At 39.5% G+C, this 26,402-nt stretch overlaps 1 protein-coding gene across 1 annotated transcript in view; it reads left to right on the top strand.

The window, feature by feature from the left end:
• The window catches only part of necab2 (N-terminal EF-hand calcium binding protein 2), a 154,804-nt gene extending 136,932 nt beyond the window's left edge, over positions 1-17,872 (top strand). Inside the window, exons 10-13 of the mRNA XM_085358600.1 lie at positions 7,871-7,983; positions 13,218-13,295; positions 15,774-15,865; positions 17,844-17,872. Of these exons, the coding sequence (XP_085214726.1) occupies positions 7,871-7,983; positions 13,218-13,295; positions 15,774-15,865; positions 17,844-17,872 (312 nt within the window). The remainder of the gene's footprint in view (positions 1-7,870; positions 7,984-13,217; positions 13,296-15,773; positions 15,866-17,843) is intronic.
• The last annotated feature ends 8,530 nt before the right edge of the window (positions 17,873-26,402 follow it).

Below are 26,402 nucleotides of genomic sequence, written 5' to 3'. Positions count from 1 at the left end.
TTTTTCAGCAAACTGGTCTGAGTCTTAGGTTCACCTGCGCTCTTACTGACATGGATACAGCTTTGATACTGACCGTTACCACAGAGGTTAGCGCGACAGAGAAAACAGCGCTGCAGAGTTAGGGTCTCCTGATTTATCACCTCTGCAGGGCCACAGAGTCAGCAGGGAGCAGATGTAATCATAGTGATTCGGTAAGGGAAGCTGGATGGTTAATGGAGTGGTAGTGATTAGATTAACAGAAGCTGCTGGGCAATGTAGTGTTTCTAATTGAGTTGGTAGGACGTCTGTGCGTGTTTGTGTGTGTGTTGATGTTTTTAGGCGGGCTGTAGTAGGCTTTATAATTCTGTCAAGTTTTATCACTGCTGTGGGTTCTCAATCTGGCGTGCCCATGCAATCATTGCCTTGTAAATCACGTAAGTACAACACGTCTTTACTGAGCAACATCCAGGTTTTCATTCATGCACCTCAGTGTTGCAGCACTGACACTGCCTCTTGATTGCAATTTAAGCTAATTGCAGAAGATAAACTGTGTTGTAAAGTGATAACATGCCAATAAAACAATCAGCAGATGCACACTAACGCACAAATGCAGATGAGATGAATGAAATGAGAGCCTCCACTAGTACAAGCTGCAAGAGCTGTGGCTAATATCTGCTAAATGGAGAGCTCTCTTATTAAGATGTTTGGATAGCAAGTTATTTCCAGTTGCTAATCAGTTGATCGATCAGATATTTAATATCCTGTTAACAGCAGCAACACGTCCATAAAACAATTAGGATGTCTTGTTTCAGGGTAAAGGGCTGAAAGCCTTCTGAAATATTGTAGAATGGGATCACATTTGTATTCTCAAGCACCCAGAATGAGGACAATAGAAAAGGAGCACAGACAGAAGGACTAGATTGCATGCTTGATAAAAGAACTGCAGGTGTTCTGCTGTTTGCTGGAAGAAAAGGGTTAGGTGAGGTAAAAGTGGTCTAAGCATAAAAATAAAATAGTCCTAAGGTAGAAGAGAATGATGTCACCTGCATCTTGAATCTATTTCTGTTTTGTGTGTTGGAAGAGATGTCAAAGTGTTTAACTTGGTTCTTCATGTGGAGTCCCACAAGGCTCAATGTTATGCTGACATTACTGAGCTTTCCTAAAATCCTAGCTTTTGTAAATAAATACATTTGAGAAGTTGGTATTGTACGCTTTCATTGCTTTCTTGATCTAAATGAAGAAAAGCAGCATACCGTGACTTTAAACTAAAATGAAAACAAAAATGCCAAACTTTCTAAAATTAATAGTTAACAGTTAAAAACGTGTTTAAAACGTGGTTTTCTATAGCAGGCTGACGATGAGGTCTGATTCTGTGTCGTCACGTGGGCAGACATAACTGCAGAAACAGCTGATGGGATGTTTTGCTGTTACATGTTTGCCATGTCAAACCTGTTTCTTCTCTGTTGCATCAAATTGGGCAGATTTGATTTCATACAGAATTCAGTGTTTTTATTTTATTGATCACTTAACCCCTCTGAAGGTTAGCTCCATTATACATTTCAGCTCTTTCGTCAGTCTTGTATTAGACTTCTCAGATCTGACATCTAAACCCTGTTAAAAGGCTTCCTTTTCAAGCTCAAGGTTTAACTGTCCAACACTGCAGAGCAAACACTTGTCTCTCATTTGTCAATGCTACATTTTAATTTGTAATGTTTTTCATTAGCTCTGTTTATTGATTCCTTAAAGGTTTTGGCCTATTTTATAGCACTGTTGTTTCTGGATACTTTTAAAGTGTTAACCTTATTTTCTTTAATTGTATTATTTCCATGTAATAACTTGAAATGTGCACATTCAACTAATTAAAGATTTATAACAGGAAATAAATCCTGGTGCAGTTTATTATGGGACTTTTCCTTACTCTTCAAATATTACATAATTGTTATACCTTAAATAATATTGAAATAAGATCATGAGTGTGTTAGTGAGAGATGTAGAGGTGTGACAGATGATGCGCGAGGGGGGCGCAAGTGTGTGCATTTGCATATATGCGAGCATGTGAAGGCATATTGTGTCAGTGAGACACTTCTGGAATTATCTAGGTCACAGTGGATTAATTTTTAATTTTACTGTAGTGAGCTACAGTAATGCTGGCATATTAAAAAGCTGAAGACATCTGCAGCTAATCTCATCTGATTAAAACAAAAGAAGACACAGTTCTTTGGTTCTTGTTAGAAATGGGATTCATACCAATAACGGCTAATAATCATTCAGCCTCTAATTGTTCATCATTTCCCAGAGTCCCCAGGAAGTCCCCCCATCACAAAATTTCTGTAGGCTGTGTGAAATTATGAACGTCTATGCTTTTACCCGCAGGAGACGGGGACTTTAGAAAGGCACTGCATCATTCCCTCACATTTCAATTTAGTATCAGAGAAATTGCTCGTAGCTCTAGTAAATGGATAATAATTTAACAAGTGATGAATAAAAAATTAGATGTGTCTTATAAATCTCCTGGTAACTACAGCTGCTATCCTAATCACATGAAATTAGCTTGTCTAAAACTAGCATCTATAGCACGGTCACAAATATCTATGTCAAGAAAATGCCTGTTAAAACTAACTACCACATAGCCCGCTGACATGTTGGTGCAGGCAAAGAAAAATCTCAAAAACTGTGTATAAAGGATGATTCTCACTGTGACATCATCCATTGATTTCTGGTCATTTTTATACCATTTTTATACATTCTGACTGCAGCCATGTTGTTTTTTCTTTAGTGTTTTTTTAGCAGACGCGAGGCCTTTCACACGGTTGTCAGCTACATCTGTCCCAGCCCCACACATAATTTAACAACTTTGCTTCCCTTATAAAAGATGAAATGAAAAACCACAGTTTTTGAGAGAGAGCCAGGCTATAAACATGATCATTTAAAAGCTGAAGTTGGGCATTTTTACATGTCAGTCTATAGAGATTAACCTACTTTGGATGCTAGCCTATCACTGTCATTATATTATATTATGCTGCTATTCATACTGTCATTATATTAATGCTGCTATCCTGTATATATTGTACATACTATTGTTTGAGTACTTACGATTGTTTTTTTGTACTTTTTATATTTTACATTTATATTTATTATTGAAACTTGCACCAAGGGAGTGGCACTCCAATTTCGTTGTACTCTGTACAATGACAATAAAGGCTATTCTATTCTATTCTATTCTATTCTACAGAGGCTACTAAGTAGCGTGCTAATGCGCCTTTCACATCTTTTAGTGTTAACGTAATTGTTTGTTTTCCACAGCATTCAGATATTAAAGTTTCTCATGTCCTGCCGTGCACATTGCTCGAGAGATGTTAGCCACAATGGTCCTAATACATCCGCTGTTACTGGCTCTCACTGGGTGAAATTAGTTCCGTCAACATAATCGATTACGTCGACACGTAAAATACGTCGACGTAAAAAAATGTGCATCAATGCGTCGTCACTTTCAAAACAGACATGGTGGCAGTGAGTAGTGGCAACATGAGTGAGGCAGCCGCAGTTGACTTAAATCATTGTACCCGAATACGCTAGTGATGGGATTTCCGGCTCTTTTTAGGGAACCGGATCTTTCGGCTCAGCTCACTAAAAAGAGCCAGCTCTTTCGGCTCCGAACCGGCTCTTCAGGTTGTTTTGTTGCTTTAATTAATTTGTTATTAACAATGATATAAAATTATGTACAAAAGGAATTACTAATGTAAAAAAGTGGTTTTATTTATATATGTTTATATATAAATATATGCGGTGGCCCCTAGAGACAAAACACGTACAAACTCCAAAACACATTTCTAGCATGAACTGAACTTCCAAAACAGAGCTACCTAGATCACCTAAATTACACAATTGAAAGCATGAAAGCATATGTGTATTGTTTGTGTATTTATACACAAGCATTAATATATAGTCAAATAATAAAAATTTAAAAAAGTTCATTTACCTGTTATTACCACACACCAAATCCGGTCGTTGGTACTTGCTGGCTTGTGTAGCCACTAGGTAACAAAAGCTCAACACTGCCCCTAGCATCCTGGAGCACTTCTGTTGTCGTTTGTACGTGCTTCGGAGTTTGTACGCGCTTCAGAGTTTGTACGTGCTTCGTCTGTAGGGGCCACCGTAAATATACTTTTATTTACTCCACATACAGTGGGGCAAAAAAGTATTTAGTCAGCTACCGATTGTGCAAGTTCCCCCACCTAAAATGATGACAGAGGTCAGTAATTTGCACCAGAGGTACACTTCAACTGTGAGAGACAGAATGTGAAAAAAAAATCCATGAATTCACATGGTAGGATTTGTAAAGAATTTATTTGTAAATTAGGGTGGAAAATAAGTATTTGGTCACCTCAAACAAGGAAAATCTCTGGCTCTCACAGACCTGTAACGTCTTCCGTAAGAAGCTTTTCTGTCCCCCACTCGTTACCTGTATGGATGGCGCCTGTTTGAACTCATCATCTGTATAAAAGACACCTGTCCACAGCCTCAAACAGTCAGACTCCAAACTCCGCCATGGCCAAGACCAAAGAGCTTTCGAAGGACACCAGGAAAAGTATTGTAGACCTGCACCAGACTGGGAAGAGTGAATCTACAATAGGCAAGCAGCTTGGTGTGAAAAAATCAACTGTGGGAGCAATCATCAGAAAATGGAAGACATACAAGACCACTGATAATCTCCCTCGATCTGGGGCTCCACGCAAGATCTCATCCCGTGGGGTCAAAATGATCATGAAAAAGGTGAGCAAAGATCCCAGAACCACACAGGGGGACCTGGTGAATGACCTGCAGAGAGCTGGGACCAAAGTAACAAAGGTCACCATCAGTAACACACTACAACGGCAGGGAATCAAATCCCGCAGTGCCAGACGTGTTCCGCTGCTGAAGCCAGTGCATGTCCAGGCCCGTCTGAAGTTTGCCAGAGAGCACATGGATGATACAGCAGAGGATTGGGAGAATGTCATGTGGGCAGATGAAACCAAAGTAGAACTTTTTGGTATAAACTCAACTCGTCGTGTTTGGAGGAAGAAGAATACTGAGTTGCATCCCAAGAACACCATACCTACTGTGAAGCATGGGGGTGGAAACATCATGCTATGGGGCTGTTTTTCTGCCAAGGGGACAGGACGACTGATCCGTGTTAAGGACAGAATGAATGGGGTCATGTATCGTGAGATTTTGAGCCAAAACCTCCTTCCATCAGTGAGAACTTTGAAGATGAAACGAGGCTGGGTCTTCCAACATGACAATGATCCAAAACACACCGCCCGGGCAACAAAGGAGTGGCTCCGTAAGAAGCATTTGAAAGTCCTGGAGTGGCCTAGCCAGTCTCCAGACCTCAACCCCATAGAAAATCTGTGGCGGGAGTTGAAAGTCCGTGTTGCTCGGCGACAGCCCCAAAACATCACTGCTCTCGAGAAGATCTGCATGGAGGAATGGGCCAAAATACCAGCTACTGTGTGTGCAAACCTGGTAAAGACCTATAGTAAACGTTTGACCTCTGTTATTGCCAACAAAGGTTATGTTACAAAGTATTGAGTTGTATTTTTGTTATTGACCAAATACTTATTTTCCACCCTGATTTACGAATAAATTCTTTACAAATCCTACCATGTGGATTCATGGATTTTTTTTTCACATTCTGTCTCTCACAGTTGAAGTGTACCTCTGGTGCAAATTACTGACCTCTGTCATCATTTTAAGTGGGGGAACTTGCACAATCGGTGGCTGACTAAATACTTTTTTGCCCCAATGTATGTTTATATATAAATATATGCGGTGGCCCCTAGAGACAAAACACGTACAAACTCCAAAACACATTTCTAGCATGAACTGAACTTCCAAAACAGAGCTACCTAGATCACCTAAATTACACAATTGAAAGCATGAAAGCATATGTGTATTGTTTGTGTATTTATACACAAACGTGCTTCGTCTGTAGGGGCCACCTTAAATATACTTTTATTTACTCCACATAAAATGTAATAAATAAATCATATAATACAAAAATCAACTATTCACATTTCAACTTTTAACTATTTAAATTTTCAGCTTTTTCCTTTTACAAATTTAAAGTGAAACAACACAAAACACTGCAAACCACAACACAATTAAATATGAATTATAATATGAAAACAAAAAGAAGCTGCATATTCTCTGTCATATGGTCCTGCATGAATAAACTTTCTGAATCCTTTATCATCTGCAACTGAAAATAGTTGTGGATGATTACTATACCTTTTTAATGTGACGTTGTTGTCCCTGGCTCTTTCTCTGTCTTTCCCTCCCGCTCTGTTCCTGTGCTACTGAGTGTAACTACACCCCCCCCCCCCCCCCCCCTCCCCCTTCCCAGCGTAAAGCACAAGGCTCGCATGCTGAGTGAAGCGGAAAAAAAGTGCGAGAGAGAGGGTGAGAGAAAGAAGAAGAAAAAAAAACACGGCCCGCGATAAGGAGCCGGCTCGCGTCGTTCACGTCAAAGACCCGGCTCTAAGAGCCATTTCGTTCGCGACCGACCCATCACTAGAATACGCAGTTCTACAGTATGGGGATATTTTAACAGAAAAGGAAGTGACTCAGTCGTTTGCCAGCTTTGTAAGGTGGAAATGGCCTATCATAAAAGCATGACAGCTATGCACCAGGACCTCAAACGCATCCAGGAGCAGCTTCTGCAACGGACAAACCGTCTATACAAGTCAAATAATGGGGAAATAATCAGTAATCGAATCAAATCAAAATATAATTGGATTGAAAAATTAATCGTTAGATTCATCGATGCATCGAAAAATCAATCGCTAGATTCATCGATTAAGAAAATAATCGTTTTGCCCAGCCCTATTTGCAGGCTCTCTCAAGGTCCCACTGAGGCATTTCAATCAGGTTCAGTTCAGAACTTTGACTGGGCCATTGTAGCATCTTGATTATTTTCTTTTTCAGCCATTCTAGTGTAACGTTGCTGCTATGCTTGGTGTTATTGCCCTCTTCAACATTATGCACTCCACACTGTATATAAATGCCACTTGTTCTGCACATATTCAACTCTGTATATTTTATATATTTTATTATTATTATTATTTTTTTTTTTTTTTTTTTTTTTTTTTTTTTTTACTATTTAATTTGTAAAAATGTGTATACATACACACGCACACACACACACACACACACACACACACACACACACACACACACACGTAGGAAAATATTTAGTATACACATCCAGAAATGCATACACTATTATATATTGTACATATATTTATTAGTTTCAGGTTGGCCATTCTTGTATTTTGCTCGTTTGTGTTGTTGTGTTTGCACATCTCTGTTGCTTGTGGGGCTCGCACATAAGAATTTCACTCGCATGTGCTGTGCCAGTGTGCCTGCACATGTGATGTGACAATAAAAGTGATTTGATTTGATTTGATTTGATCTTGCACGGCCCAGTTTTGGCCAAGCTTTAGTTGGCCGACAGACAGCCTCACATTTGACTCTAGGATTCTGTGGTATACAGGAGTTCATGGTCGACTCCGTGACTGCAATCTAAACCATCACCGATCCACCACCGTGCTAACAGTTGGCATGAAATGTTTGTACTGAGATGCTGTGTTTGTGTTTTGCCAAATTTGGCGCTGCTCTTTAGGCCACACCTCTCCACTTTAGTCTTGTCTGTCCAAAAAACATTGTTCCAGAAGTCTTGTGGTTTGTTCAGATGCAACTTTGTAAGCCTAAGCTGTGCTTTCATGTTCTTTTTAAAGAGACAGTACAAATATTAATACAGCTTCACTATAAAGAAACAGACAGACAACAAACAGAACAGTAAGCTGTTAAATTAAAACTGACACTGCCGTCTCTGTTGCTCTTCCTTCAGTCTTTGCTGCTGATTCGTCAGGAGATGGTGGTTTCCCAGAAGCAGCTTGGTGAGTTCTGTGAGGCTCTGAAGCAGTACCTGAAGAACGTCTCCGCTCAGAGAGACTGCTTTCAGTAAGTTTCACTCATATTTTTACAAGTGCTGTGCTGCGGAGAGGAGCACTGTAACGAGTATGATTTTAAATATTTAATGCGTTCCATTTTCAGTGTCAGGACCTCACTGTTTTTCACACTTAAGTGCTCCCTCAAATATTCTCTCCTTTGATCTTTGATTGTATCTCTGGTTCTGAATGTTCTAGGTCATAGGTGTCAAACTCTGGCCCGCGGGCCAAATTTGGCCCGCAGCCTAATAACATTTGGCCCGCGAAGCCATGCCAAATTACTATTAGAGCTGGCCTACTGGTATTATACAGCTAATATATATATTGTTTAGTATTAAGCTTTGCTTGTTCCATATTCAGTTTTTCAGCAAAACGTGTTTGAGTCCATAAGAAAAGATTCATTCTTATATCTGGAGGAAGATTTTTTTTTTCAATAAATATTAATGTTAGCCCACGACTTTGTTCCAGTTTTGAATTTTGGCCCACTGTGTATTTGAGTTTGACACCCCTGTTCTAGGTCATACACCAGAGGTTCAGCTCTCACAGAGTGCCTTTATGAAATCATTGCTTTGAACTCCCAGGTGTTCATAGTAATACTGTGCTGCACAGCTCATGTGTACTCAGTTTATAATATTGTACCTGTATAAAGTCTGATATACCCGTGCTGTAACTGATACAGACCTGCCGTCCATATCTCTTTGAACCTTGGGGTGCTGTGAAACGGACTGTAATATCCACTGCGATTTTTCCAATCCCGGCTTAATATACAGTATGCATAGTTTATAGCAGTGTTCTGCATATGTCCTTGGCAAAGCTTAAAGGTTCTGACTGTGGTGCATTACATTTTCTGCTACCAGTTACTGCAGTCTGCACTGAACGGGGCTGCAGCATGGATGAAGGAGGTGTTAATCTTAACAGCTAAATGTAGCAGAGAATCCTTATTGTTAGCAGCAATAATACTGGGAGTCATTCAAGACTAATATTATAATTAATTTCCCAACTTAAACTGAGAGAGTTGAGAGAGTGCAAAGCTGGTTGATAATCATCTTCTTTTTCTCAATAGGAGTGATCCCCTCACAGATATTCAACACTGCCATTTGCTCCATATATAAAGTCAATGATCATAGCAGCTTTAAGAGCTGCTCATCTGATTGTAGCGCAGGAGCAAGTGGAACTGATGAGCAGGATCGATAGGCAAGCAAACTAACAATTCCAAAGAATTGTTACTGGGAACCAGTTCTCTACTAGAACCATTCCTACATCTAACCGAAGTGCTGTTTATAACTGCAATTGTTTAATGTACTTCCAACTTATCACCAGATGTTTTGCACCAGGATCAGACATAAAAAAGATGTTAAATGCACCTCTAAAACCCAAACTGCTGTTTGATCAGGTTCCTGTCACATCTACATATCATACACCAGACTAATTCCAGACAAGTTCTTGAACTATAGGGAATGAATATCCCTCACAGTAATCATTAAACTAAAAAGATATGTCAATTTGACTAGGTAATATGCCTTCAAATAAGTCTGTTCACTCACTAATGTAGCTACAGACAAGGTTCTTTGGTATTTTAAGGGCTTTGACATTCATAATAAACAGCATTTTGAAGTTTGACTAGTGGTTTGGCAGTTTGATGCTGTTGGTTTTATTTTCTGCAGCCTGCCTTTGCCGACTGGGGAGGGTAACCTTGACCGAGTTTGAGCAAGAAAGAAAAAAAATCTGCAAAACACACTAACAGACTGCTGAAGGTTTCTGTGCTGAAAAAAGATAAACATAGTAAAAAAAAATGTGATGCATAATAGTCAAAGGAATTGTGTAAAAGCACCTGAAGATGGATATGTTAAATCTTGTCCTTGTTGCTCTGAACATCGTAGCATTCTTTTGTTGTATTCTAAGAATTAGTTATGCTATTATCCCATCATGTCCTTCAAAGTCTGTAGGAGCTTTAACAACCTGACAGAACAAACCTTACTTAAGTCACACCTTCTCATGAAGGACAAGTCCTAATTGCAATCAATAAAAAGCACACATGGCTAAAAGGAAAAACAGGTGCAGCAGTAAGGTAGGTTTGTTGTCATTGCCAGATTGCATTTTGTGGTATATTTTTTATTTTATAATAAATGTGGGAGCAGCACAGTAATTGTAGGTATCTTAATATAAATAATGCAGCAAGGTTTTCAGATGGAAGCTTGCACATTATCTGTGCAAAGACTTCTGTCTTTTTCTGTCTCTGGTGTGCCACTGAATGCCTTTTTTCCTCCTTTGTCAGTTTTTAATTTCATCGTTGCCTAACTGTAATATATAAACTTTATTTAGTCTCTGCTGTCCTTGCTCATTATCATTTGATGTTTGGTTGTGATTAGAAGCACAAATTCTATTAAATCCTCCAGCAGAGCTCAGACAATTCAAGTTATTTCTTCTGACACCCTATAAAGATTTAACAGGCAGCAGCTCCTGTCCCTCAGTGCCCTCTACAGGTTTAGAGCAGACCTGCAGACACACACACACACATAACAGTAATGTCTTTTCACACTGCTGGTAGCCTGCATGTACAGCCGGCAATAAAAGCAGGTTAGGTTACAGAAAATATTGGAAGAAGGGAGATGGTATTGTGATTGTCTGAAAATTGTGCTTGAATGGGAAGAATATACAGAAGATTATTAATCAACTAAAAGTCAGTGGAACCATGGCCGTGGTTATTTTGAGGTAAAAAAGAAAACATACTACCACTAATCAGAGTCATATGGAGTGTTCTCTTAAAATAATCACCTTATGAACAACTTGTACACTCTGTCTCTGAAAAACAGATGGGTAAAGGCTTGGGCCCTACGCAGGGGTTATCAATAGAGATCAGAGTAACTGAGGCAGCTCAGATGGTGCAAAGACCATTGCTTAATGCCACTCCGATGGAAAGTGTCCAAGAAAAAAAAAAAGAGGGGGAAAAAGTTGCTCAGTCTTTGGCACAAAATTCCAGATAAAGAACAAGAATCTTGGGAGCACCAGCTTTGATTAGATATGACTAAGATAAATGTGTTTGGCTGAAAGGAATCCCACATGCTGGGCATGAATCTGGCCTGGGCCACCACAGTGAAGGATGGAGCTGAGACTGTGATCATATAGTGGCTGCATGAGACAAAAAATAGATCATGTTTATAAGAGATTTCCTATTGCAAAAAATATGAACGGACCATATGACTGCCTTTAGAAGTTTAGCAAAAGAGGACTCTTCCAGGGTGATAATGACATAAAGCACATTGCTAAACAGTGTGTATATATACACCTTATTTTGTGTGTGTGTGTGTGTGTGTGTGTGTGTGTATATATATATATATATATATATATATATATATATATATATATATATATATATATATATATATATATATATCAAGCTCCAGTCCTCGAGGGCTGGTGTCCTGCAACTTTTCCATGTGTCCCTGTTGCAATAAACCTGAATAATATTAGAACTTGACTGCATGCTGAGGTGGCAATTTAGCCATTTGATTTATGTTACAGCAGCTGAGTGAATGAACATGGTGCAATAAAAGTACTTTTAGAAGTACATTTTTTCCAAACACTTACATTTACTTGAGTAAGGTTAGGGGTTGCCACTTCAGCATGCTGTCAAGTTCTATACTCTTGCAAATGACCTACTAATTTTATTCAGGTGTGTTGCAACAGGGACACATGGACACTTGCAGGACACCGGCCCTCGAGTTTGAGACCCCTGAGGTAAAGCATCTGATAAAAGTAGTTTAAAGTCAGTCATGTATGATAACTACAAAAAAAGAGAAGTAATTTTGTCTGCTGACATCACCCAAAATACTATCTTATTTCTTTAAGTCATTGATGTAGCTCGGAATCAGAGTTATAATCCAACTACTTTGAGCATATAGATTCTACTGAGCAGTATACTGACTTCTGTATCTGTCACGGTCCTGAGTCTGATCACTGTTTTTTGTTTTGATTAATACTAACTTGTGTTTGGTTTAATTCTGGTTATGCCTCTTGAGGTTTTCTAGTTCTTACATTTTGGTTCCTGTTTTATTTTGATAGTCCTGCTCTGTGTTCCCCACCTCGTCTGCCCAATTAGTCCCAGCTGTTTCCCTGCTGTCTCCCATTCCCTGATTTATCCAATGTGTATTTTAGTCCTCTGTCGTCCCTGTTTTGTTGTCGAGCTGTCCCTCGTAGCTGTGTGGTTTTCCTGTGCTCCGTGTTCCCTTGTAACTCCTAGTTTCCTGTTCCCTAGTCTTAATTTCAGGTTTTCCAGTTTAGGTTTTATTTTGTCGTCTTCTAGTGTTTTAAAGCAAACTAAAGCTGCCTTTTTGAGTTCATCCCTGTGTGTACCGAGTCCTGCATTTGGTTCTTTCTCCTGCCTGCCACACAGCGAATCACAACAGCATCATCTTTTTAGTTTTTGCTAAGCTCTGAGCTCGCACTATGAAAATTGGAATCCTTGAAAGGTAAAATTAAAATCATGCCGGTCCTGAGACTAACCCCGAGCAGGCAGACGTGCAAGTGTAATTTCACGCAGAAACTGCACCGCACAGAGTGATCTGCTCAAACACGTCAACAGCTGCTTGATTTCAGAGCCAGAAAATTACCAAGAGGCACAAGTGCATATAATGGACCAAAGAAAATTGCTGGCATTAACAGCACCGAGTCTTTGAGTCGTTTTCTGCTTTTGTTTCTAAACCTAATTCCATTTGGGACGTTATATTGTTGGTCAAATGGGCAAATGTTAGGCATATAAAAACACATTAACATGTCGACATGTCCATAACATGTTCCACTTTTACCATTGAAGCCTTTAAATGCGGCGCTTGCTGTGAAAACTGAGTTACGCTGTTAGCCAAGTGTGACAAAGTTCCCATGTGCACATTCACCCTCCTTTGGAATACATACGGAGGAGCCCGAGTTCATTACAGCAAAGTGTACCATCCAAAATGTCTCCATAACATCCCACATAATAACCTCTGTGCATTGATGATCACACTCTGATAGATCTTATTTGCTATTCTTGGTGTTAAGTGCAGTGACATCAATAAAGTCCGAGATGCGATTTTCTGAAATATAAACTGTTATCTCGTGTCTGCTTTGTCTCCTTTACAAATGTATCCTTAATGTGCACTGCTTCACCGTTCTCTATCATGAATCCAACGTCTCTCACCCGTCACTTTCCATATCACCTTCTGTCCACTTTCATCCTCTCATTCCCATTTTCCTCTGCCTCTGCTCCAGTGTGACTGCAGTGCGTCTGCCAGATGGTTTATCCTTTGTCGTCTATGAGTTCTGGGATGGCGAGGAGGAGTGGAAGAGGTGAGTTTTAATCGTTTTTGGCTCCAATTTTATTCTTAATCCTGAGCTCTATCCGTCACATGTGCCAGTATTAAGAACTTTTCATTTTCCGAACCCAGGCTCCAACCATTGATCCAAAGCAACTGACAGAATGAAGCATCTGTAAACACGGAGAACAGCCTCAAAGTGATTCATTCCCCGTGCTGATCCACTTTGAAAGCATTAAAAGTCATTACTGAGCGCTAGGGTTGCCAACCGTCCCTTAAAATACGGAATCGTCCCGTATTTAGAAACAAAAGTACACGTCCCGTATTGAGCTAATAAGGGACGCACTTTGTCCCGTAATACAGTGAGAATCAAAAGTAGTCTATAAATGTTTATGGAATTAACGCTTTGTTTGAAAACATAATTCCCAGCCCCTCTCCTGCTTTGTGACCAATGAGCTGACAGCACACTTATGACAATTCAGATTACCGCTCATCTCATTGGTCGAGGAAAGGTCGCTTACGGAGAAAATACCGGAAGACAACAGATGACCACAACAAGAAGCATGGCCAACAGGGAAACAAACGCCGTCACTGCGGTGCAAGTCTCGGACGACAGTACACCTAAAGCTGGGCAGACACTGTGCGATTTTTTTCAGTCACGTTATTCAGCTCCTGCTCAAACTGCACGATTGACTCGCAGGGGTTAGAAGTTGGTAGGTCACGATGCAGGTCTCACACTATACCGCCCGATGCTCTGATGCGACCTGAGTGCTCACACTGTGCGTCCATAAAATTAAGGTTATAACAGAAAATCTGTCGCTCGCTCTCTCTGTCTCTCACTCACACAGACACACCACCACCATCAACTTTGCTAAATTGCTAATGAAAAACATGATCAGGCAGCTGTGATTTAGCAGCGATGTAGATCCAACTATTTTCACGGTTGTTGTGGTCGTGATAATTTTGTGAGGCCACATCGAAAAGGCTCGGATGAGCTTTTCAAAGTTCTACAAGTTGTGCCTCCATCGCTTGTGTCCAGATCACACGCTGCACAGCCGTGCTGCTCCGTCTTTTTCACGGCGTTTACGTGTTTGCGCGCGAGCAGTGTGAGCGGCTCACGAGCGATTGATGATCGGGAGCTGGTCGTGAGGTGTTAATCACTTCTCGTTACCCCACGTATACTACACGATGAAGGCCAAAATCGGTCCGATCACTCAAAAATCGGCTCAAAATGGGCCTAAAACCGCACAGTGTGAGCCCAGCGTTAGAGCAGCAATGTTTGTTCCCCTCAGAGAAAGGGAAGAATGGGAAAAGGAAAACACCTGGCTGGAAAAAGTTAATATGGGCATGTGCAGTGAATATCAGCGCTATGTGGCCAGAAGTGTGATAATATAATTTATTTTGTGTAATAAACGACTGCAAGGATAGATGATTACAACAAATAGATGACTAATACATAAAAGTAATACATAGATGAATAATGATGATGAGTTAAGATGCGTAATCATGGGAACAAGCGGGTTTTCAAACGGGAGCAGCTGATTAGCATTAGAAAAGCTGAAATAATACCTCAGCTGAAGCCAATTGTACTAAATGCACTAAATGTGCACTGTTACAAGAATGTTTTTCTTTCTATTGTTTTCTATTATTTTAAGTTAAGCAGGACAGAGTTCTTTTAAAGAAAGATTTACTTATATTCTCAAAAGTTAAGCATGACAGGCTTCTGTTTAAGAAAGAGACCTGTTTTACTGTGTTAATGTTGTCATTTTGAGCTAAAAATAAATGGCTAAATGATCATTTGTTTCACATGTGTTCATATCACAAAGAATACACATCTACTTAAATCAAATTCAAGTCAAAGGGTTAAAAAAAATAATTTCACACACAAAAAAAGAGCTAGAAAATTCACCACACTGGGAAGGGTGAAGACAACTGGGTCGCCCGGCCCTGGCCACGAGGTGTCCCTTATTTATTTTTCAGGGAGTTGGCAACCCTACTGAGCGCAGACATTCATATTGTTTAGGATATTGCCTTTGAGTCAGCACTCTTGGTCCCCTGAAAGTGTTTTGGAGCTGAGCACGCCGTTCCTTCTTATCCCTGTTCTAATTGATTGGTGATCACCCAATAAAAGGAGCTCTCACTTTTCTTCTATTACTGCCGTGAGCCTGTTTGAAAAAAATCCTCCAACATTTAATTAACATTGTTCAGCCATTCACGTGCTCCAGAGTTGCTGAATCACTCAAGTTGCTTCAGGTCATTGTGATTTAGTAATGGTTCTGGGCACAAGGAGAGGCTGCTGATGTAGTTGCCTGCTGATCCAAGTTTCTGCTCCACTGCTCACAGCATCTCCCCACCATTAATATTTCAAATCTTACAGTAAAGGCTAAGGGCCGTGCAAAGTGATTAGAGTCCATGTGTGCTTTTGAGAGGCTGTATGCAAAGTCAAGACAGATGTGTGCATACAGAAATGCTGTGTGTCATTTAGTGTGTGCATGCTCTCCTCTGATTCCAGGCACCTCCAGTCGGCTCCCAACAAAGCCTTTCAGCATGTGAAGGTGGATACACTGTGCCAGCCGGAGGCTGTGTCCTCTGTAGCCGTGCCAGGTCAGTGGTAAAACAGTACAACTAGAGAATAAAACAAAAGCAGTGTGACGCTGCAGCTGAAATGTCCTCCAAACCATTTGTGGATTGGGACCAATGACCAGAACGATATCTGGATTTGAAATACTTTGTGATATTTTCTCGAGAACACAAAGAAGACAAGACAAAGTTTCCTTTTTCTCTGATTTTTACACATTTGAAGTAAAATTGCCAAGTTTTTCCTCTTTTGCAGTGATAAATAATCCTTTCAGATACTTACAAGCCTGCTTGTACAATATTACAGTTACATGTAAGAAAGGTCAATCTTTGTTGCCTGTAATGTTTGTTTGTCAATTTATTTCGATCATGTAAACAATAAACAGGTACATTTAGCAAAGAAAATAAGAGAGAAAAAAATACTACACAAAATAAAGTTAATACATTTCAATATTGCTTCTGTTCTGATTCAGTTACATGTCGAAAGGGAGTGGGAAGAAGTACACGCCTATTTAATCCCACCCCTTCGCCATAAGTTATCAGTTAATATTTAGTCAGCTTCCTTACTGATATAATCTGTAATAGAAATAACAAACAGATTTCTGATATATACACTATATAATATCACATCATGAAATGTTTCATGAAATTACACATTTTCCCTTTCTTTATAGTTCAAGAAGATCTTTATAACTCTTTTTGAATTGTTTTATGTTTGGACATTGCTTCAATTCCATATTCAAACTGTTCCACAGTTTCACTCCATGCACAGAAACACAAAAGCTTTTTCTTGTAGTATGTACCTTCCCTATTTTGAAGTTACAAAAACCTATGCAAACTGTGAACTCAGTATATGGACTGTGCGCAGTCTGATGTGCCAGCCGACATTGGGCACACAGAAATATGCAGTTTTAGGAACCCCACATTCTTCCACTTGGTCTCAAAATAATTCTGCAGCATGATAATGACTCCAAACATAAAGGCAGAGACATTAAAGTACTACAGCAGATGGTATGGCCCCCACTGAGCTCTGACCTCAACAGTATAAAGTCAGTTTACATAAAGAGACCGAAAAAAAAGTTCAGGAACAACCTTCCTACCACAGAGAACGGAGGATGACTTAAAGACAAACAGTGGGAACATCAAAATATTTTTTGGTATCATTACAAGATTAATAAATAAATCTAAATCTTCCATTATGATTATTGATGAATCCTCATTTTGTCTTGTATGTCTAGAACATCAGAGAAATATACTGATTTAAGTTCACAGAAGGTCATGTCATAGTCGGAGGTTATGTCTAAATACAGTTTAATATAATTCATATACAGAATGTTATTTCTGCATGGTTGTTAGTTGTGGTGCATTAAAAAAAATACACTACCAATTTTCATCGAACTAGTTACTCCTTTAAATTTTCATGAACATTTACATCAGATTCTTTCTGATCAACTTGGATCCAAAATCTGTTTCTTGGGGTTCCTGAGCAGTTGCTGACTTACCCTAGTAGTAGAATTATCAGTAGTGCAGGTGATACTGAGATAACACAATATGTGCTAATATTACTATAAAGGTGTGATGCAATAGTACACAGTTGCAGAGCAAGTGTTCTATATAATGCTGAGAAAGTGATTAGTTTGTTCAACAACCCTGGATGTGTTATGTAAAATTTATAGGCATTATCTACAGAAACCTGGCTTTGGAATCTGCTTCATCCAAAACAACTGATGCTGGCAGGCATCCCTGCGCCGAGTCGCAGACTGTCAGTGACCCAGCTGATACTTGGCTGACTGCCTGTTTTATTGTCTAGTAATCACTTTTTTGTCCATTTCTCTTCTTGGCGCTCTTCTTTCCCCCACGCCTGTTCTGCTTTCTTCTCATTTCCATTCAATCCATTTTTTTTGCTCACTCTCCACATTGTTTTTTCACTCTGAGGCACGCTTTCTTTAAAAACTCCTTCCTTTCGAACCTTTTTCTCACTCGTCATCCCTCTTTCTATTTGCAGCCGTCTGGTGCAGCGTGAACAGGGACTGAGCATGAAGATATTCGACTACACGCCAAGACTCCTGACACTCCTCAGTTCTTTAACTCCTTCCCCTCCAGCCCTAAAACCTTTTTTTCTCCTCTGTTTCACCCACCCCAATCCCCACAACCCCCAAACTCCCTCAACTCTTTTTGTAAGTACATGTTTACATAGTGCAAATGAATGGTGTCAACTGCGGTGAAAATTGAACAAACAGTGCATTTTACAACGTGAGATTACTAAAACATGTTTGCATCTCATCATGGTAGTTTGCTGGATTTCAAGATTGTGGATTACTTCATGTACATGTTTCTAATAGCTTTGAGCCACTGTAAGGTGGAGATTGTCATGTAGCAAGGACCCCGAAGGTTGAGTTTTCCATGTAGCAGCTTTTCAGTAGTCAGTTTGGGAATGCAGCTGATCACCACAGATAGCTCATCTGTGTAGCTGTCACTTTATAGTAGCTGCTTATTATATCTGTGAATATATCGCAGACTTTTGTTTATTTATTTATTTCATAACTGACCAAATTACCCTCGCATCAGCCATGACATTAAAATGAAGACTCGAAATACCTAGTTGACAGATTAGTTTGCGTTCTCAGGAAAACGGAGAAGTCTTTAGCTAGCTGTCCTCTCTTATGGATGTTATTTACCCAAAGCCATTTAAATATGACATTTAGCCTAGAATTTTATCTGGGAAAGTGAACACTGGCTCTGAATAAACAAGTGATTTTAATATGAGAGAAGAACCACTGAAGGGTAGAATAATGCGGTCATTTTACTGTACAGTTCCAGCTGTTCACCAGTTCATGAATAGGAAAGAAACAGATGTGCTATTATAGAGCAGTGGTTCCAGTAGTAACTTTAAATCCTCACATAACAATCAGTAGATGACCCCATAAGGCCACCTTTTAAGGTTAATAATCTTATAATGACCAAGTATATTTTATCTCCTCCATAATTTTCCGATTTTGTTGCCTTCGTTTGTTCTGTTCACTCTCTTAATCTCTTTTACATTCACTCTGTATACAATGGCTGTTCTGAGGGTAATGTCTCTGATGGTTTACTGGCTGTTACACGGTACTGTTTCTTTAAAGCACAGCTAATCCCTGTGAAGAATGATGTCGTTTTAACCTGGCACCAGTAGAAGAAGGCCAGCTGATGTCAGTTCTTCTCAAGGATTTGCATGTGTAGATGCTAACACAAATTCCCGCTGGTGTTTTTCGGTGTAGTTTTATTTTAACTAAACACATTTAAGGGATAGTTTCTGACGCGACACGCCCGCTACCTTGAGAAAGCGACTGCTTAGAGAGACAGGCAGCACCTCAGTGTTCTCCATGCAGATAAACACGGTTTGATTTTTGCCTTCTGTTCATGCATTCCTTGTCTGAATTGGTGATGGGTTGCTTATATTAGCTGTGTAAGTCTAGTGGAGATTGTACATATGAAAATGTTGTTCTGTTATGATTATATTTGCCTTTACTGACATCTTTTAGTGCTATGGTACAAATCTTATCCTCAGTGAAAGTGGCAGTAGCTTCACAGGTGCTGCAGCTTCTCTAACCTGTTTGTTTGAATCCAAATAGCTACCATCCGAAACAGATATATGAAGAACACTGAATATAAAGCCTTAAACATCACCACATGGTTGAGCAGGTAAAGGATTTTAAAAGGCAACTTCTTTTTGATGCATTTTAAATTCCCTGTAAGCAGAGAATTCCCCACTTTCGGTGTAGACATCAGATTGTGTTTCATTAATATATGACATTATTACCACGATGACAGGTCTATTCAGCTATTGAACATCACTGAAAGAATAGCCTTGAATTTGAAATAAACCTTCACAACACTTAGCATACTGTAGCAGTTAGATGAACCACCTCGGCATTAATATCTCGAACACGTGATCACATGTATTGCCACTACTGAACCCACCTTTAAGTGCAAAAAAGTCAATGAACAGGAGGATATTATGGAAAGTTACAGCTCTTGCAAATTCCAGGACATCAGGGTGAAATGGACCTTTACATTAAAACCCAGATGAGCTTATTATTCGGACGTGACATCAACGATATTGTTCGGTAAAGTCTGAAAACCGGCTGAGTTCAGTCTTCACTGCACATCAGCCCACACACACTGTCAAACAATCAGATTAAAAAAAGCACAATGTAAAAATGAGTGAATATTGTGACTTAAGCATAGTAGAGTATATTAGAGGTCAATGAGTATGATGAGAGTATGTAGAGATATATTACTGTCTAACTGGGTAAAGACTTGTTAATGAATCACTGCTCCGTTACAGCATTATTCTTTCAAAGGTGCCATCTTGCCATCCACCTCACTGTTGAGTCTATTCTCTCTTCACCTGTGAAGACAGCGAGTCTGTCATCTGCTGGCACTGTGGTGGCAGTGAGCGGGGATCCAGCTACACTGACACTAATGTTGATTGTTACCTACTTTTAGAACTCCGGGCTGCGCTCAGCGGGGCATGACTGTGTGACACGTGGAAGTGTTGAACATTATTACATATATGGTAACAGAAATATGTATAACAATAGGCTTGTAGAACAGGCATGCAAAAGCAGTATTGCATTATCTGTGAAAATGTATTTACCAACCTGTGAGTGTCTCTTTTAAAGGTACCCTGTGGAAGTTTGGACCACTAACAGCATTAAAGAGCAGAGATTTCACAAATATAGCAATGAATGTGTTAAACAGTGTATGATTTGGGCTATAAAGAGATCTGCTTTGTTTTATAAGGAAGAAAGCAGCGTAAGAGGGACTATTGCTGTGCCACTTATCATCTAACTTGTTGTTTTGAAATGGTCCAACTAAAATGAAATTTGCAGGGTTTAAGAATAAATCTAGGTGCTAATCTGGACCTGATAAAGTTTCAAAACCAAGTCTTTCAGAGGAATTCAGCAATGCAGTGACTTCTGCAATTATCTGACTTCTGAAATTAAAGTATCAAAACCTTAAGTAACTAAGTAGAGACTAAGTTGCAAAATACAAAAAGTACATTGATCATGAGATGTGTCTGTCGGTTCTCCGTCATGCAAGTTAAGGTAGCCTTGAAAGCTTGAAAAGAAGACCACTTAAACACTTAAAGTACCTTGAGGTGGTCAGGTTTGACTTGATCTGTTAATACAGCCTGTATAGTGTATGCAGTTACTACATTAACCCCACAAGATGAAAGGTTACCCAATAACCACCTGCTTAATATTAAAACCACAATACTTTGACAAGAAAACTTCACAGGGTACATTTAACCTCTCACTTGTTGGAACAAAAGCCCCAACATATACATATATATCTCAAACTCCAATCCTATTTGCGTTCAAGAAGGAGCTACTGTATTCTCAATACAAACAAAGCCATATTGCATGGATTAGTGTTTACATATAAGTGATTTACTATACTGATAGCCATAGATTTACAGTACTCAAGCCTGGCTGAGTGCAACCCACATGTTCTAATTAAGGGATCTCCCTTTGTGTACATTGTGCCCAGCTTGGCTGGGTTGTGTATATGAGATCGATAGTAAGTGAATGGTCAGAAACACCAGTACTGTTTCCTGTTGATACATTCCTGAATGTCCCTCAGACTGTGCAACCTGTTCTTTTTCTATCCTCCTACTTCTCAGTGCAACCCGTGCTTCGTCATACAATGAAAGAGTTATGCCACTGAAATGTACTGAAGCATGGCTGAGCAGAACGTTTCCTGGTAACATTGTGAAAAGACGGCAGAGGACCTACAACATGTTGAGATCAGGCCTTCTGTAGGCGTGGATTAGTTTATGTAATTGTTGTGATACTGGTAAACAGGAAACATGTCACCTGGTTTACCTCAAGAAACCTAACATAGACACCATAAACGTGACACCATAGACTATACATAAAAGATGGTCATAGCCACCATGATGTCACCAATCGGTTCTTGCCTGTGGCTCTATGATGCCAGCCAGACTCCTTTCCTTCCTCCTGCAAGTGCATGATGGGATGCAGGCCTGATTCACAGAATCGCTCAATTCAGTTAGTTCACCTTAAACACAATAGCTAGCCAGTGCCAGTCTTTTCACCCAAGGCAAACACTCAAAAAACTAAAGTCATGAGAGAATGGCATTAACCACAATGGTCGGTCTTCGGTTTTTAAGATGGGTTCTTAAAAATGATATCCTGAAGGTTATCAACAAGTTTTAGGCATATGCAGTGCAGCATTTGTCTCCACCCTGCTCTGCAGATACATCAGACAGAATGTATTTCACGAACCTGGAGCTCCTCTATCTAGATCCTTTGTAAAACCAACTCAACCTGGCCCTAAAGGCACAGAGTAGGAAATACAATCTGCATGGGTGATCATGACCTACCCTACCATCACAAGTATTGCAAACCAAAGAAGCACTTTAAGCTCTACACAAATGACCTCCTTAGCCATTGCAATATATACCCCAACTACTCTGAACCACTAGCAACCTTTGCTATGGTGACTGAACAAACACCTTAAAAAGAACTTCCCAAGAACACCAGAGTGCAGCTGGCATGAACCCAATATTTGGCTTCCCTTGCAAGGTAGAACCAAGTCTCATTATCTGAGATTTCTATATAAAGACTGCTCCCTTTGCCGTCACTCAAGACATGCAGGCTACATCCATCTTTTATTTAGAGTCTATCCAAGAGAACAAGCCAATCAGTAATTTGCCAAACTGACCGACATCATGGCCATAACTCTTCCTTTCTATGGCTGTGTTCTTTTCTATTCTTCAACTGAGTGCATGTCAACTGAATGTCCAGTAACTTCTTTGCTGTAGTATTAGGCAATGCTACTCAATGGGTTTTGTGCATTTCTTACCTTCTTTGTTTTCTAGTATTCCTATGAAAGAGACAGAGACTTAAATCTATTATATAAAATATATGACTAGAAAAATGGCATTCAAGAATGAACATAACTTTTATGGCAATGTTTAATTAAATATTAATTCTTAATGTATGTTTCAGTAAAAAAAAAAAAAAGCTTTCTCTTCTTAAGTGTAGAGACTTATTGCAGGGATGCAAGTATTATATTTGGTCTTTAAAGAATATCTTGTTGAAATTCTAGATGATGTAGAGTGATGCAATTCAATAAAACTATAAAACTGAAAACTGTGCTGTATGGCTTTGATATTAAATGCTGCTGGTTATTGGGAATTGTGCTTTTTCTTTTCCTTCCTGTGTAAATGTTGTGGCAGATGTGTGATTTGAACTTTGAGCCATAATATGGTAATGTTCAGTCTGCATGCACACTACAAAAAATAAATTATTATGGGTTTATCTGGTGTGAAACCTATAATGTGGTAAATGTTTCCCTAGCATGTGCTCCAGAATAGCTTTACTCAGAAATACGTTGGACACAAAAACTTAACACTGGTGTTATACATCAATCATACAGAACAAGCATAGCACTACATTAGCTAATCAGCAAAAATGTCCATCAATGTCTACGTACAACTCTCAACTCAGTGCAAAGTAGTATTTAGACACCATTTAATCACAAGTCATTATCTCTCTTTTTTCCCACAGTGTGCGTTTTGTACTGTCTTCCTCCCATTACCGCCCCCCCAGTCACGGCCGCCCCTCCCTGATCCTAATCCTGCCGAAAGGTTTCTTCCTGTTAAAAGGGAATTTTTCCTTCCCACTGTTGCCAAGTGCTTGCTTAAAGGGGGTCGTCTGATTTTTTGGGGGTTTAAAGCACCTTGATGTACTGCTGTTGTGATTTGGCACTATATAAATAAAATTAAATTGAACTGAATCCCAACAGGACACCAGACGCAAAACCTTGTAGAGCTATTCAGCAGTGCTGTTGAGCAAGTTAATTATAAAGTTAAATATTCATGAGGTAAGCCATTAAATTAGTAAAATAAAACTGCAGACCAGTAGATCACTGGGGGGAAAACTGAGCATGCTTCTACCAGTTGGTGAGTGGCTGCAGGAGATGGTTTACTCTTCCTTGCTCACAGTTTTGGATGCTGAACCCATAACATCCTTGTGATTGCTTTGGATAGGTTATTGCTTTTATATTGTGCGTAACCCCCAATGATTCAAAGTGCAGGCTGCTATTCAAACAGAAAATAAATAAGTAAAATAAGTTTACAATTTGCTTTATTCAGTTGTCTTTTTCTTTTGTCCAGTAAAATTAATGTCATGAAATGGCTGTGTGCAGGCAGGAATAGGACCCAGACGCAAACAGGACTTTAACTCAAAATACAGCTTTATTCGCTGAATGGGGGAAAAGGTGATACAAAACTAAACTGGGAAATTCATAACTAATCATACGGAGAGGCACACAAGGAAACACAGCCAAGAGGGAGGATGCGACAAAGGACTGAGGGAGACGCATAAACACACACAACATGACCTACACCAGAGGTTCCCAAAGTGTGGGGCCCACCCCCTAGGGGGGGGGCGCGGTATGAAGATAAAAAAGAAGAAGAAGAACTCTTGGCCACTGCTAGCTTAATGGACAGGTTTCTGATGGAGCGCCCACGCAAACGCAAAGCAGGAGATGAAGCATCGGCAAATATGTTTCCAAACCAACTTCCTTCCAAAGACTAGAAAATATGGTGAAGCATATCTTCCCTTTGGCTTCACCTGCACAAGTGCAAAGGTAGGTCTCCCCTGCAGAATTGGTTTTCCCTGTGTCGGGAGCAGCGCTGGGCTCTTCAAATCACGGAGAAACAGTATCCGACATTCTTGATTTTTAGTTCACAAACACTTCTTGTAATAACTAACTACTCCTGACATTTTGGAGATGTTAGCTCTTTATACAGCAAAGTTACAGCGGGATACAAATAATATCAGGCTGATCCTGCCACAATTTGTTCCCTTGGTTCAAATCGCGGACAAACGGTATCCCACAGTTGTTTGTTTTTTAACCCATTTTGAAAAATGTATTGATAGCAATGTTGAATATTATTACACAGGAAAAAAACAACTACACATAAAATAATCACACCGTGACGCCTCTGCCTTTCTAAATGGAGGGACAGTAACTGCGTGTGTATGTGTAAGCGTGTAAAAACTGCAGATAGAGACAAAATACTGTTAATCTTACTATCTTCCATTCTGCAATCTCATGTAAACAATAACATGGTGCACAGCGTGACGTGGAAAAAGGCACATGCCTTTGACATTGCATGACGAACTCTGTATTCCTCGTCCACACGTAAACGCAAAAAAAGGAGTTTTAAAAAATCTCAGTTTTTGGTGATTCGAAACATCGTTTACATGTAGACGAAAGGTCCAAACGCATAGAAACAGCTGCGTTTTCAAAAATACCCGTGTAGGTATGGACGTAGCATAACAGAGTTAGTAGTTACTTGTAATATTACTTGTAATTTATTGCAGTTTACTTGTATTTGCTTAATTGTTTACTAAATGTTTGAGGTGTGAAATAAAATGCAATGGAGTTTGAAAACAAAATATTTTTCTTGTAAAACAAAGGGGGGCCTAGCAAAAAACGTTTGGGAACCACTGACCCTACTTACACTGACGGGAGACTATCAAAGTAAAACAGGAAGTGCACAGAGACGCAGACTGGAGAGGGAGAGAGACAGAGGGAGCACGAGGGAGAGCACAGACGTGTCGGGCTGGGGAAACGTGGAATAAAACACGAGGGGAAACAAGAACTCACAGATACGCAGGGGGTAAAGACACGAGGGGAAATAACAGACTGATCAAAAATGCATGAAAATTCAAAACACTGGTAATTAATACAAATGTCAAAATGTAGGGTTTTTTTTGTAAGACATTAAAAAAATGACCTATTTACACACAAAAACCAAATATTCACGTACAGAAACATAAAATTATCCTCTCTCCTGAATTCATGTTGCAACCTCAAGCTACTGTTGTGGCAGTCTTTTATGGCTCCACCAAAGGCCTACCCACATATCAGCAGTAACAGGCAAGCAGGAAATGATGAAAAAGATTTATCATTTTTTAAAAAAAGGTAATGTCTCATTAACACATCCCATTTGGCCTGCATGATAATATTTTTTAAGTTTTAATGGCTCTTGATTATTTATGTTGCACTATTGAGAATATTTTTACTTTAATTAAAGTAGAATCTATTCAAGAAAATGTGAAAAAGGTGCCGTGTGTCATTTTATAACACTCTACAATATTAAGATAAAGCTCTATACTAAGCTTTGTACAGATAAAACTAAGTGTAGAGTTTTATTTAGGGCGTTAAACTGATTGTGGCAGTGTGTTATAAGACTGTAAGCACAAACTATAGAAAATACCTGAGGATTTCATGTCAGCAAGGCAAGAGGTACGGACATAGATAATCATATAGCAAGTAGGAATAATTATCCCAAGTGAAACTAACATCCTGTACTTGAGGAGGGAGACATGATTGCTGGCTTCAGTCCTTTAAAAACCATAAGCTGCAAGTTTTGAAAGGCTGCTTCACTGATCCAGGGTCATCTCCATGTGCTGTTAAAGAGCCATAACTCACCATCGGTTATTTCACGTTTATTCCCCACTGTCTGTTTCTAAAAACG

Source organism: Diplotaxodon limnothrissa, linkage group LG7, assembly GCF_057381915.1.
Source record: "Diplotaxodon limnothrissa isolate DT_005_m linkage group LG7, D_limnothrissa_male_GT1.1, whole genome shotgun sequence".
Classification (NCBI taxonomy): domain Eukaryota; kingdom Metazoa; phylum Chordata; class Actinopteri; order Cichliformes; family Cichlidae; genus Diplotaxodon; species Diplotaxodon limnothrissa.
This window is presented reverse-complemented; position numbering and strand designations above follow the sequence as displayed.